The 12,609-nt window shown below is 38.4% G+C and overlaps 1 protein-coding gene across 3 annotated transcripts in view; it reads left to right on the forward strand.

Annotated features, from left to right (window-relative positions):
- The window catches only part of BANK1 (B cell scaffold protein with ankyrin repeats 1), a 335,823-nt gene extending 323,436 nt beyond the window's left edge, over positions 1-12,387 (forward strand). For all 3 annotated transcript variants that reach the window (XM_030916824.1, XM_030916828.1, XM_030916833.1), the window contains 4 exons: positions 2,702-2,731; positions 9,945-10,000; positions 11,275-11,339; positions 11,596-12,387. In XM_030916824.1, the coding sequence (XP_030772684.1) occupies positions 2,702-2,731; positions 9,945-10,000; positions 11,275-11,334 (146 nt within the window). In that variant the 3' untranslated portion in view covers positions 11,335-11,339; positions 11,596-12,387. The remainder of the gene's footprint in view (positions 1-2,701; positions 2,732-9,944; positions 10,001-11,274; positions 11,340-11,595) is intronic.
- The last annotated feature ends 222 nt before the right edge of the window (positions 12,388-12,609 follow it).

Raw genomic sequence — 12,609 nt, forward strand, 5'->3', positions numbered from 1 at the left:
AGGTCAAGAGTTCAAGACCAGCCTGGTCAACGATGAAACCCTGTCTCTACTAAAAATACAAAAAATTAGTGAGGCACGGTGGCATGCGCCTGTAATCCCAGCTACTCCAGAGGCTGAGGCCGGAGAATTGCTTGGATCTAGGAGGTGGAGGTTGCAGTGAGCCAAGATTGCTCCACTCCACTCCAGCCTGGGTGGCACAGCAAGACTCCATCTCAAAAAAAAAAAAAAAAAAAAAGAAAAAAGAAAAAAAAAAGATACTAAGAAAATATATAATTAACTTTCTGCCAATACATTTAACAACTTAGACCAAAAAGGACAAATTACTTGAAAAAAAAACTTGCCAAAATTGACTCAAAAAATAAAATTCCACACTCCTCTGAGTATACCTCTTTGTACAATTCTCACTTTTAGAACTTTGTTAATATTTTGCATATTCAGTAAATGAAGACAAGGCAGAGATAGGAGGCAAAATGGAATATAGGCAAAAAAATGTATTATGGATAATGAGAGCTAGGTTTTTTTATTGTCTGAGAAATCAGTTATAATTAAGGAAAGAAGAAGGGCTAGAATGACTGTTATGGTATTGTACTGGAATTGGAAGTAAAAATATAACAAATAATTACAGAGAGATAAATATAGAAATATGGTTGTGTGTACAAGTATGTATATTTCTTTAACTCTTTCAGCTGAGAGGAGCTAGAGGCGGTGACAGCCCAGCACCAAAGAGCACATCTAGTACCCACGTCTTAGTTTATGAAAGCAAATGGCCCATAAGCATGTGAAAAGATGCTCAATATCATTAACCATTAGCAAAAGCAAATTCAACTACAATGATATACCAATACACAAAAAGTATAGTGAATTACCATTTCAGAAGACTGTCAGTTAGGATGTGGAACTGGATATGCATTGTATGCATTGCTTATGGGAATATAAAGTGCAGTGATAACTATGGAGAAGTCAAATATGCACTTACCATATGACCTAGTCATTTCACTCCAGGATTTTTTCCAAAACAAATAAATGCCTGTGTTCACACAAAGACTTGTTCACAAAAGTTCATGGCAGTTTCATTCATAATATCCAAACTAGAAACAATTAAATGGGGTTATTACAACATATGCAAATGTCCAATAGAAGAATACATGATTATACTGTGATACATTTATACTGTGGAATACTATTTAGCAATAAAAAGGAATACTTACTATTGTAACAACAATATAAATGAATCTCACAAACATTACACATACTTAGTGAAAGATAACAGACAAAAAGGATGGATCAGACACAAGGGAATCAGACACAAAGGAATATTACATGCTGTGGTATTCCATCTATCTGGAATTCTAGATAAAACTAATCTAGACAAAATTATAGAAGTAGAAATTGTTAGGGGTGGTGAATATCCAGGTTACCAGCAGCAAATCCATACAGGTCTGCAGCAACCTCAGTTCTTCTCTCCTCAGAAGAAAGAGTTTGACAGAGGCGCATAAGGCAGAAAAAGAGACTGAGGCAAGTTTCAGAGCAGGAGTGGAAGTTTATTAAAAAGCTTTAGATGAGGAAGGAAAGAAAAGTACACTTGAAAGAGACCAAAGCAGGCACTGTGGAGGTCAAGTTCCCTGTTTAACCTTGATCCTAAAACTTTATATGCTGGCCAACTTCCAGCATCTTGCACACATTTCCCTTCATTCTTCCCTAAGAGTGAGCTGCCCACATGCACGGTGTCCTCCTTACACCTGGGAGGTGAGCATGCGCAGTGTGTTCAGAAAGTTGTATGCATCCCCACTGGAGGCTTTCTTTTCTTTTCCAGTGTAATGTCCCCAGAAGGTCATACTCCACCATTTTGTCTCTTAATGTGCGTGCTGGAGCTCACTCACCTAATTCCTGAGAATTTATTGGAAGTTAATTATCAATTTCAAGTGTTTTTATCTGACTGGGAAAGTGCCTCTGCCTGGCATCTGTGATGAATTACCACTTCAGTGAGACAACTCTGGACCATCAGCAAATTGCCTCTCCCTGGGACAGGTTGCCAATTATCATTTTTAGAAAGGCAGTATGATAACTGCCGAACCATCACCTGATGGTCGCCTGACATTCCTGGTGGGTGATGTGGAGCCCTCTCCTGCCTCACTCATGCCTGGCTAGGTACCTACTGCAACAAAATCAGATCAGGGGTTGCCATGAGTAACGTTTGAGTGAAGATTGACATAAGGGGGAATTAGGGAATAAATTATGGAGATAAAAATGGTCTGTATCCTAATTAAGTTGGTGGGTACATGGCCATATATATTTCTCAAAAATCATCAACCTCTTTCCTTATAAATAGTTGAATTGTATGTAATTATTCCTGAATGAAGTTGATTTTAAAAAAGAATGAAGTAGCTCAAGCTAGGGGAATATCAATGCAGGGCAACAAGCTTGTGTCAATATCAAACATATCTAAAATCATAATACCTTGAGACAAAGGTTGGGAGAGAAAAGGACAAAAGTAATAAAAGGCATGGTTTCACTCACAGTGGCTGGAGGTAGAGAAATTTGGGGTTGATATTATTAGATCAGATTGTGAGATTTTATGGCGACCTCAAAGACAAGAAGTAGTCCAACAATGAAAAAAGAAGAGAGAGAGAATTTAAGATAAATATTGAAAAAAACTCAGTAGAACATGCTTTTTTTTTTTTTTTTTCTTTTTGTCTTCTAGATAAACTCACCATTGTGCACCATCCAGGTGGTAAGTGCTTGGTATTTATTGAAGGATCGAAGACTAAAACAAAGTAGAGTAAATCAATTTCAATATTAATGTAAGCCTAATGTGATTAGGCAAGTCAGTGTAAAAATTTGCATAGATTTTACATTTATATGCAAAAAGACTTGACATCCAAAATAAACGTGAAGCAACTATAAAACAGAAACACTGAAGGCATCATAACATAATAAAAGGACCGTGAGTTTGGAATTCTTGATTGATCCTGCTGTTCCCAACTTACGAATAGTGACCTATGGCAAGTCACTTAAGCTCTGTGGGCCTTAATTTTCTCATATGCAAAATGTAGATAAGCATTGTACAGGCAGCGCAAGATGGCCGGATAGGAACAGCTCCAGTCTCCAGCTCCCAGCGTGAGCGACACAGAAGACAGGTGATTTCTACATTTTCAACTGAGGTACTGGGTTCATCTTACTAGGGAGTGCCGGACAGTCGGTGTTGGTCAGCTGCTGCAGCCCGACCAGCAAGAGCTGAAGTAGGGCGAGGCATCACCTCACCTGGGAAGTGCAAGGGGGAAGGGAATCCCTTTTTGTAGCCAGGGAAACTGAGACACACACCACCTGGAAAATCGGGTAACTCCCACCCCAATACTGTGCTTTACCAAGGGTCTTAGCAAACAGGCACACCAGGAGATTATATGCCACACCTGGCCTGGAGGATCCCATGCCCACGGAGCCTCCCTCATTGCTAGCACAGCATTCTGCGATCTAACGGCAAGGCAGCAGGGAGGCTGGGGAAGGGGCGCCCACCATTGCTGAGGCTTAAGTAGGTAAACAAAGCCGCTGGGAAGCTTGAACTGGGTGGAGCTCACAGCAGCTCAAGGAGGCCTGCCTGTCTCTGTAGACTCCACCTCTGGGGACAGGGCACAGCTAAACAACAACCACAACCACAAAAGCAGCAGAAACCTCTGCAGACGCAAACGACTCTGACAGATTTGAAGAGAGCAATGGATCTCCCAACATGGAGGTTGAGATCTGAGAACGGACAGACTGCCTGCTGAAGTGGGTCCCTGACCCCTGAGTAGCCTAACTGGGAGACATCCCCCACTAGGGGCAGACCGACACCCCACACCTCACATGGTGGAGTACACCCCTGAGAGGAAGTTTCCAAAACAAGAATCAGACAGGTACACTCGCTGTCCAGCAATATTCTCTCTTCTGCAGTCTCTGCTGCTGATACCCAGGCAAACAGGGTCTGGAGTGGACCTCAAGCAATCACCAACAGACCTACAGCTGAGGGTCCTGACTGTTAGAAGGAAAACTAACAAACAGGAAGGACACCCACACCAAAACCCCATCAGTACATCACCATCATCAAAGACCAAAGGCAGATAACAAAGATGGGGAAAAAGCAGGGCAGAAAAGCTGGAAATTCAAAAAATAAGAGCGCATCTCCCCCTGCAAAGGAGCACAGCTCATCACCAGCAACGGATCAAAGCTGGACGGAGAATGACTTCGACGAGATGAGAGAAGAAGGCTTCAGTCCATCAAACTTCTCAGAGCTAAAGGAGAAATTACATACCCAGGGCAAAGAAACTAAAAATCTTGAAAAATGAATTGATAGCTAGAATAATTAATGCAGAGAAGGCCATAAACGAACTGGCAGAGAAGAAAACCATGACACGAGAAATATGTAACAAATGCACAAGCTTCAATAAGCGACTTGATCAATTGGAAGAAAGAGTATCAGTGATTGAGGATCAAATGAATGAAATGAAGCGAGAAGAGAAATCTAAAGAAAAAAGAAGAAAAAGAAATGAACAAAGCCTGCAAGAAGTATGGGATTATGTAAAAAGACCAAATCTACATCTGATTGGGGTGCCTGAAAGTGAGGGAGAAAATGGAACCAAGTTGGAAAACACTCTTCAGGATATCATCCAGGAGAACTTCCCCGACCTAGTAGGGCAGGCCAACATTCAAATTCAGGAAATACAGAGAACGCCACAAAGATACTCCTCCAGAAGAGCAACTCCAAGGCACATAATTGTCAGATTCACCAAAGATGAAGTGAAGGAAAAAATCTTAAGGGCACCCAGAGAGAAAGGTCAGGTTACCCACAAAGGGAAGCCCATCAGACTAACAGCAGATCTCTCGGCAGAAACTCTCCAAGCCAGAAGACAGTGGGGGCCAATATTCAGCATTCTTAAAGAAAAGAATTTTCAACCCAGAATTTCATATCCAGCCAAACTAAGTTTCATAAGTGAAAGAGAAATAAAATCCTTCACAGATAAACAAATGCTTAGAGATTTTGTCACCACCAGGCCTCCCTTACAGGAGACCCTGAAGGAAGCCCTAAACAAGGAAAGGAACAACCGGTACCAGCCATTGCAAAAACATGCCAAAATGTAAAGACCATCGAGGCTAGGAAGAAACTGCATCAACTAATGAGCAAAATAACCAGTTAATATCATAATGGCAGGATCAAATTCACACATAACAATATTAACCTTACATGTAAATGGACTAAGTGGTCCAATTAAAAGACACAGACTGGCAAATTGGATAAAGAGTCAAGATTCATCAGGGTGTTGTATTCAGGAGACCCATCTCGCATGCAGAGACATACATAGGCTCAAAATAAAGGGATGGAGGAAGATCTACCAAGCAAATGGAGAACAAAAAAAAGCAGGGGTTGCAATCCTAGTCTCTGATAAAACAGGCTTTAAACCATCAAAGATCAAAAGAGACAAAGAAGGCCATTACATAATGGTAAAGGGATCAATTCAACAGGAAGAGCTAACTCTCCTAAATATATATGCACCCAATACAGGAGCACCCAGATTCATAAAGCAAGTCCTTAGAGACTTACAAAGAGACTTAGACTCCCATACAATAATAATGGGAGACTTCAACACCTCACTGTCAACATTAGACAGATCAATGAGACAGGAAGTTAACTAGGATATCCAGAAACTGAACTCATCTCTGCAGCAAGCAGACCTAATAGACATCTACAGAAGTCTCCACCCCAAATCAACAGAATATACATTCTTCTCAGCACCACATCACACTTATTCCAAAATTGACCACATAATTAGAAGTAAAGCACTCCTCAGCAAATGTACAAGAACAGAAATTATAACAAACTCTCTCTCAGACCACAGTGCAGTCAAACTAGAACTGAGGACTAAGAAACTCAATCAAAACCGCTCAACTACGTGGAAACTGAACAACCTGCTCCTGAATGACTACTGGGTACATAACGAAATGAAGGCAGAAAGAAAGATGTTCTTTGAAACCAATGAGAACAAAGATACAACATACCAGAATCTCTGGAACACATTTAAAGCAGTGTGTAGAGGGTAATTTATAGCACTAAATGCCCACAAGAGAAAGCTGGAAAGATCTAAAATTGGCACCCTCACATCACAATTAAAAGAACTAGAGAAGCAAGAGCAAACACATTCAAAAGCTAGCAGAAGGCAAGAAATAACTAAGATCAGAGCAGAACTGAAGGAGATAGAGACACAAAAAACCCTCCAAAAAATCAATGAATCCAGGAGTTGGTTTTTCGAAAAGATCAACAAAATTGACAGACCGCTAACAAGACTAATAAAGAAGAAAAGAGAGAAGAATCAAATAGATGCAATAAAAAATGATAAAGAGGATATCACCACCGACCCCACAGAAATACAAACTACCATCAGAGAATACTATAAACACCTTTATGCAAATAAACTAGAAAATCTAGAAGAAATGGATATTTCCTGGACACTTACACTCTCCCAAGACTAAACCAGGAAGAAGCTGAATCCCTGAATAGACCAAGAGCAGGCTCTGAAATTGAGGCAATAATTAATAGCCTACCAACCAAAAAAGTCCAGGACCAGATGCATTCACAGCTGAATTCTACAAGAGGTACAAGGAGGAGCTGGTACCATTCCTTCTGAAACTATTCCAATCAATAGAAAAAGAGGGAATCCGCCCTAACTCATTTTTTGAAGCCAACATCATCCTGATACCAAAGCCTGGCAGAGACACAACAAAAAAAGAGAATTTTAGACCAATATCCCTGATGAACATCGATGCAAGAATCCTCAATAAAATACTAGCAAACCGGATCCAGCAGCACATCAAAAAGCTTATCCACCATGATCAAGTGGGCTTCATCCCTGGGATGCGAGGCTGGTTCAACATATGCAAATCAATAAGCTTAATCCAGCATATAAACAGAACCAAAGACAAAAACCACATGATTATCTCAATAGATTCAGAAAAGGCCTTTGACAAAATTCAACAGCCCTTCATGCTAAAAACTCTCAATGAATTCGGTATTGATGGAATGTATCTCAAAATAATAAGAGCTATTTATGACAAACCTGCAGCCAATATCATACTGAATGGGCAAAAACTGGAAAAATTCCCATTGAAAACTGGCACAAGCCAGGGATGCCCTCTCTCACCACTCCTATTCAACATAGTGTTGGAACTTCTGGCTAGGGCAATCAGGCAAGAGAAAGAAATCAAGGGTATTCAGTTAGGAAAAGAAGAAGTCAAATTGTCCCTGTTTGCAGATGACATGATTGTATATTTAGAAAACCCCATTGTCTCAGCCCAAAATCTCCTTAAGCTGATAAGCAACTTCAGCAAAGTCTCAGGATACAAAATCAATGTGCAAAAATCACAAGCATTCTTATACACCAGTAACAGACAAAGAGCCAAATCATGAATGAATTTCCATTCACAATTGCTTCAAAGAGAATAAAATACCTAGGAATCCAACTTACAAGGGATATAAAGGACCTCTTCAAGGAGAACTACAAACCACTGCTCAGTGAAATAAAAGAGGACCCAAACAAATGGAAGAACATACCATGCTCATGGATAGGAAGAATCAATATCGTGAAAATGGCCATACTGCCCAAGGTTATTTATAGATTCAATGCCATCCCCATCAAGCTACCAATGAGTTTCTTCACAGAATTGGAAAAAACTGCTTTAAAGTTCATATGGAACCAAAAAAGACCCCACATTGCCAAGACAATCCTAAGTCAAAAGAACAAAGCTGGAGGCATCATGCTACCTGACTTCAAACTACACTACAAGGCTACAGGAACCAAAACAGCATGGTACTGGTACCAAAACAGAGATACAGACCAATGGAACAGAACAGAGTCCTCAGAAATAATACCACACATCTACAGCCATCTGATCTTTGACAAACCTGAGAAAAACAAGAAATGAGGAAAGGATTCCCTATTTAATAAATGGTGCTGGGAAAATTGGCTAGCCATAAGTAGAAAGCTGAAACTGGATCCTTTCCTTACTCCTTTTATGAAAATTAATTCAAGATGGATTAGAGACTTAAATGTTAGACTTAGAACCATAAAAACACTAGAAGAAAACCTACGTAATACCATTCAGGACATAGGCATGGGCAAGGACTTCATGTCTGAAACACCAAAAGCAACAGCAACAAAAGCCAAAATTGACAAATGGGATCTAATTAAACTGAAGAGCTTCTGCACAGCAAAAGAAACTACCATCAGAGTGAATAGGCAACCTACAGAATGGGAGAACATTTTTGCAATCTACTCATCTGACAAAGGGCTAATATCCAGAACCTACAAAGAACTCAAATAAATTTACAAGAAAAGAACAAACAACCCCATCAAAAAGTGGGCAAAGGATATGAAAAGAAGACATTCATACAGCCAAGACACACATGAAAAAATGCTCGTCATCACTGGCCATCAGAGAAATGCAAATCAAAACCACAATGAGATACCATCTCACACCAGTTAGAATGGCAATCATAAAAACGTCAGAAAACAACAGGTGCTGGAGAGGATGTGGAGAAATAGGAACACTTTTACACTGTTGGTTGGATTGTAAACTAGTTCAACCATCATGTAAAACAGTATGGTGATTCCTCAAGGATCTAGAACTAGAAATACCATTTGACCCAGCCATCCCATTACTGGGGATATATCCAAAGGATTATAAGTCATGCTGCTATAAAGACACATGGACACGTATGTTACTGCGGCACTATTCACAATAGCAAAGACTTGGAATCAACTCAAATGTCCATCAGTGACAGACTCGATGAAGAAAATGTGGCACATATACACCATGGAATACTATGCAGCCATAAAAAACGATGAGTTTATGTCTTTTGTAGGGACATGGATGCAGCTGGAAACCATCATTCTCAGCAAACTATTGCAAGAACAGAAAACCAAACACCACATGTTCTCACTCATAGATGGGAACTGAACAATGAGATCACTTGGACTCAGGAAGGGGAACATCACACACTGGGGCCTATTATGGGGAGAGGGGAGGGGGGAGGGATTGCACTGGGAGTTATACCTGATGTAAACGATGAGTTGATGGGTGCTGACGAGTTGACGGGTGCAGCACACCAACATGGCACAAGTATACATATGTAACAAACCTGCATATTATTCACATGTACCCTAGAACTTAAAGTATAATAATAATAATAATAATAATGAATTTAAAAAAGGCATTGTACAATGGGGAATTGCTATAAAGACTGATAATGATATATGTAAATGGAATCTCATGCTTGATACTTGGGAGTTATTGATAAAGCAAATGAAATTTGAGAAACACTTGAGAGGGTAATTCATTTCCACTCATTTGCATGTGATGGAGTGATTGTGTGCTGAATACTGGGAGAGTAAGGAGGAGCTAGAGGTCAGCTAGGGACCTGTTGAATGTTCTAGAAGCAACTGTCCACAGCCTGGACCAAAGCACTGACTGCGAGAATGAAAAAGACATAGAACTGAGCCCTGTGGTTGGGATGAGAAATGGAATACCAGTGATAAAGTCAGGAGGAGCAGTAGTCTAGAAGAACAGGGAGTAGAAGGCGCAGGTTTTCATGGAAAAGTGTGTTTTGTAACTGGCCAATCCTGGTGAACGTGGAAAAGAAGAGGAAGGAGTAATCAAGTGGAGGTGTTGGAAAGATTGTTTCTAAACTCAAGTGACTCCTGGGGGTCCTCAGTATCCTACCCAAGTCAATCCACATGGACAGGGTAAATTAACAGCACATGCCAAGGGTGCCTTTTCAATATCCCCCTTTTATCTTTCTAGTAATTCTTCTTTTCACCCATATCCTACCTTTGTAGAAATCATTTTTAAGAAGTACTGAATAAATGAATCATTGAATTTGTGAATAAAGAAAGAGGTAATAACTAAGTTTGTATTTCTAGGTAAGGAAACTGCCCACAATGAAAATATGTTTTATAACATACCCTTCAGCAATAAGGTAGGTTGTATTTATTTTGATTTCTATAAAATGCAAAGAAATAACTTGGTTAAAAAAGAACATGAGAGCCTTCTGTCCTGTCTGTGCTTTTGAACATTCTAACAAATATGAACAAAATAGGTCAGGCGTGCCTTTGTGTACAAAATCTATGAGCAGTAATTTAAGGAAATTATTTGGAAAAAAACAAAGAGGGAACTCAAAGGAAAAAGCCACTGAGGCTAAAGTGTGACTAAATTCAACATGTACAGACCAAAAACATCTTAGAAGAATTATCAACACATGTATTTTAACAATAGAAATATAATGAGTCTACTGTGTTTGAATCACAATGTATATAGTCCTTAAACACTAGGACGTTAGTAGGGAAAATATAGCCCCAAAATATTATTGATTTAAATATGCATTACTTCACATCCTAGAGTTAACTGAAAATAAACTGCTAACGAGAAGCTAATGATGCCACTAAGCAAAGAGAGCAGCAATGGAAAACCAAGACCAATTCAAGACAACACTGATAATGTCCTGACTACAGTTTTTCTTCATAAAAATAACGTTATTCCAATTATCTGCATATATGATGTAACACACTTGCACTGCTATCAAGGGTCATGTAGCAGCTGGATTTCTTGCTAAAATCCTGAATTAGAGTCTTTGCTAAGTACTTATAATGAAAGAATTTTAATTTTCCAAAGTTTGATAACCCTTTAAGCTCCTTGTATATTTCAAATAAGTCATAAGTAATCATAAAATCATTCACCCTTAAAAACTAACTGAAGTATTTGCATTCTTTATTCTTCTGTAGCCCACCACCAAGCTGTGTGTATGTATATATATGTATACACTATATAATATGTATACTATAGACTCATTAAACTCATTCGAATGTAGCAAAATTGTGGGGTGCGCTATGGCCTTAGGGCTCATGAAAATATCAACCAAAGATTTTTCTATAAGAGCTGAAGGACTGCACAAACATGGCATATATTTTGGAGAGAAGATTTTGAATAAGAGGAAAAGAATACACATTTCCAATGCTTAAACTGTTCTCCTTCAAAATGGAAAGAAAATTTGAATTCAAGGACTTGGGTGCAGTTGAACTTTACAATGATTCTGTTTCCTTTTAAAATGGAAGATTGTCTTGCCAGTTGTCTCTGCAAACCTATTTTTCCATGGCTGTGAAAGGCAACTATAACTTTGTCATATTTCTTTGTTCAACCTTAAAATAGAGACAAATTGAGAAATGCTAGCTGTGTATCTTTTTTTTGTTTTTCCAGCTTCCTGCTCAGCCCCAAGTTGAAAAGGAATTTGGTTTCTGTTGCAAGAAAGATCACTGAAGAAGGTAAAATATTAGCTATGTATATTTTTTAGAAAACCTAAAGCAGCCTTGTTAGGGACTTAAAGGAATCATTTGTCTAAAAAACAGAATTCTTTAAATATTTCATTGTCTCCTCCTGAAATGATTAACATGTATTTTTCAAGCTAAAGGTTATTGCTCTGTAGAAAGATTTATGTATAGGGGTGATTTAATGCCAACTAATCAATTTAAATTGATGAGCTATTATTCACTAATACATTTCCTATTATCTCATTTCCAGGTTATTATAATGAAACTCAAGAACCTACGGACATTTTGCTTTCAGGGTGAAGCAAGCTTGCATTTGGATTGCCTGCTCTCTTTAGAGCAAATCCATACTATGAAAGCAGAAACAAACCTTCAGGTTTCAGAATTTGTTATTGACAGAATTTATTGTCATTATACCCACTTCATATGGGTATATTAATATTAAAACACAATACCATGGAATAATTGCATTATGTGAAAATTCTTGCATTTTACAATGCGCTTCACCACTGAAGCCGCTAATTTCCATTTTGAAAATTAAAAGAAAACATCACAGAGAAGTTAAATGCTGTGTAGCAAAGTTATGAGGTCTGCTTGAGGGCACTAACCTCAACAGATTATTCCTCCTTTCCTTAGAATAACCATGAAAATACAAATTTACTGAGCACATTTTTGCTTTTTAAGTAGCTGGTTCATTTTCTGAATTTCTCACATTCAGAGTTCTGACATCATGTTTGCAGAAACTTGTCTTATTTAGTGTCTATTTGCATGTAACCCTGAAAACATTATTATTTGAAAACTTTTCTATATCTCAAATTAATACACATTTTCACAACCTCCCTTTGTATTAAGACTTGCAATTTTATCAACCTATTTCTTAGAAACAATTTACTAGCTTAGAATACAATGCAATTTTATCATACTATAATTTTCATGTACAAATGCCACAAATAAATCGAATGTTTAAAGCTATGTCTGAGTTTTTAAAGTAAATTTATGAGAATTAGCCAATAAAATCACTTCTCGGACTTTTGGCTAAGATCAAGTGGAGTATTGGCCAATGAATTTTTCTGGTAACCGTTTAAAGGGGGAAGTCTACCAAAAATTGTTTAAAATAAATAAACTTGATTAATACTACTGTATAGGGCTCATATAGTAAACACAATTGATTTTTTTCTAGCTTCTAAACTGTGACAAGGATATATATTTAAAGCCATGTTACGAAACACTTGTCATGAGTTTCTTTTAACTGTTAACATTCTCAAAA

This window comes from Rhinopithecus roxellana, chromosome 2 (genome assembly GCF_007565055.1).
Source record: "Rhinopithecus roxellana isolate Shanxi Qingling chromosome 2, ASM756505v1, whole genome shotgun sequence".
In the NCBI taxonomy this organism is placed as follows: domain Eukaryota; kingdom Metazoa; phylum Chordata; class Mammalia; order Primates; family Cercopithecidae; genus Rhinopithecus; species Rhinopithecus roxellana.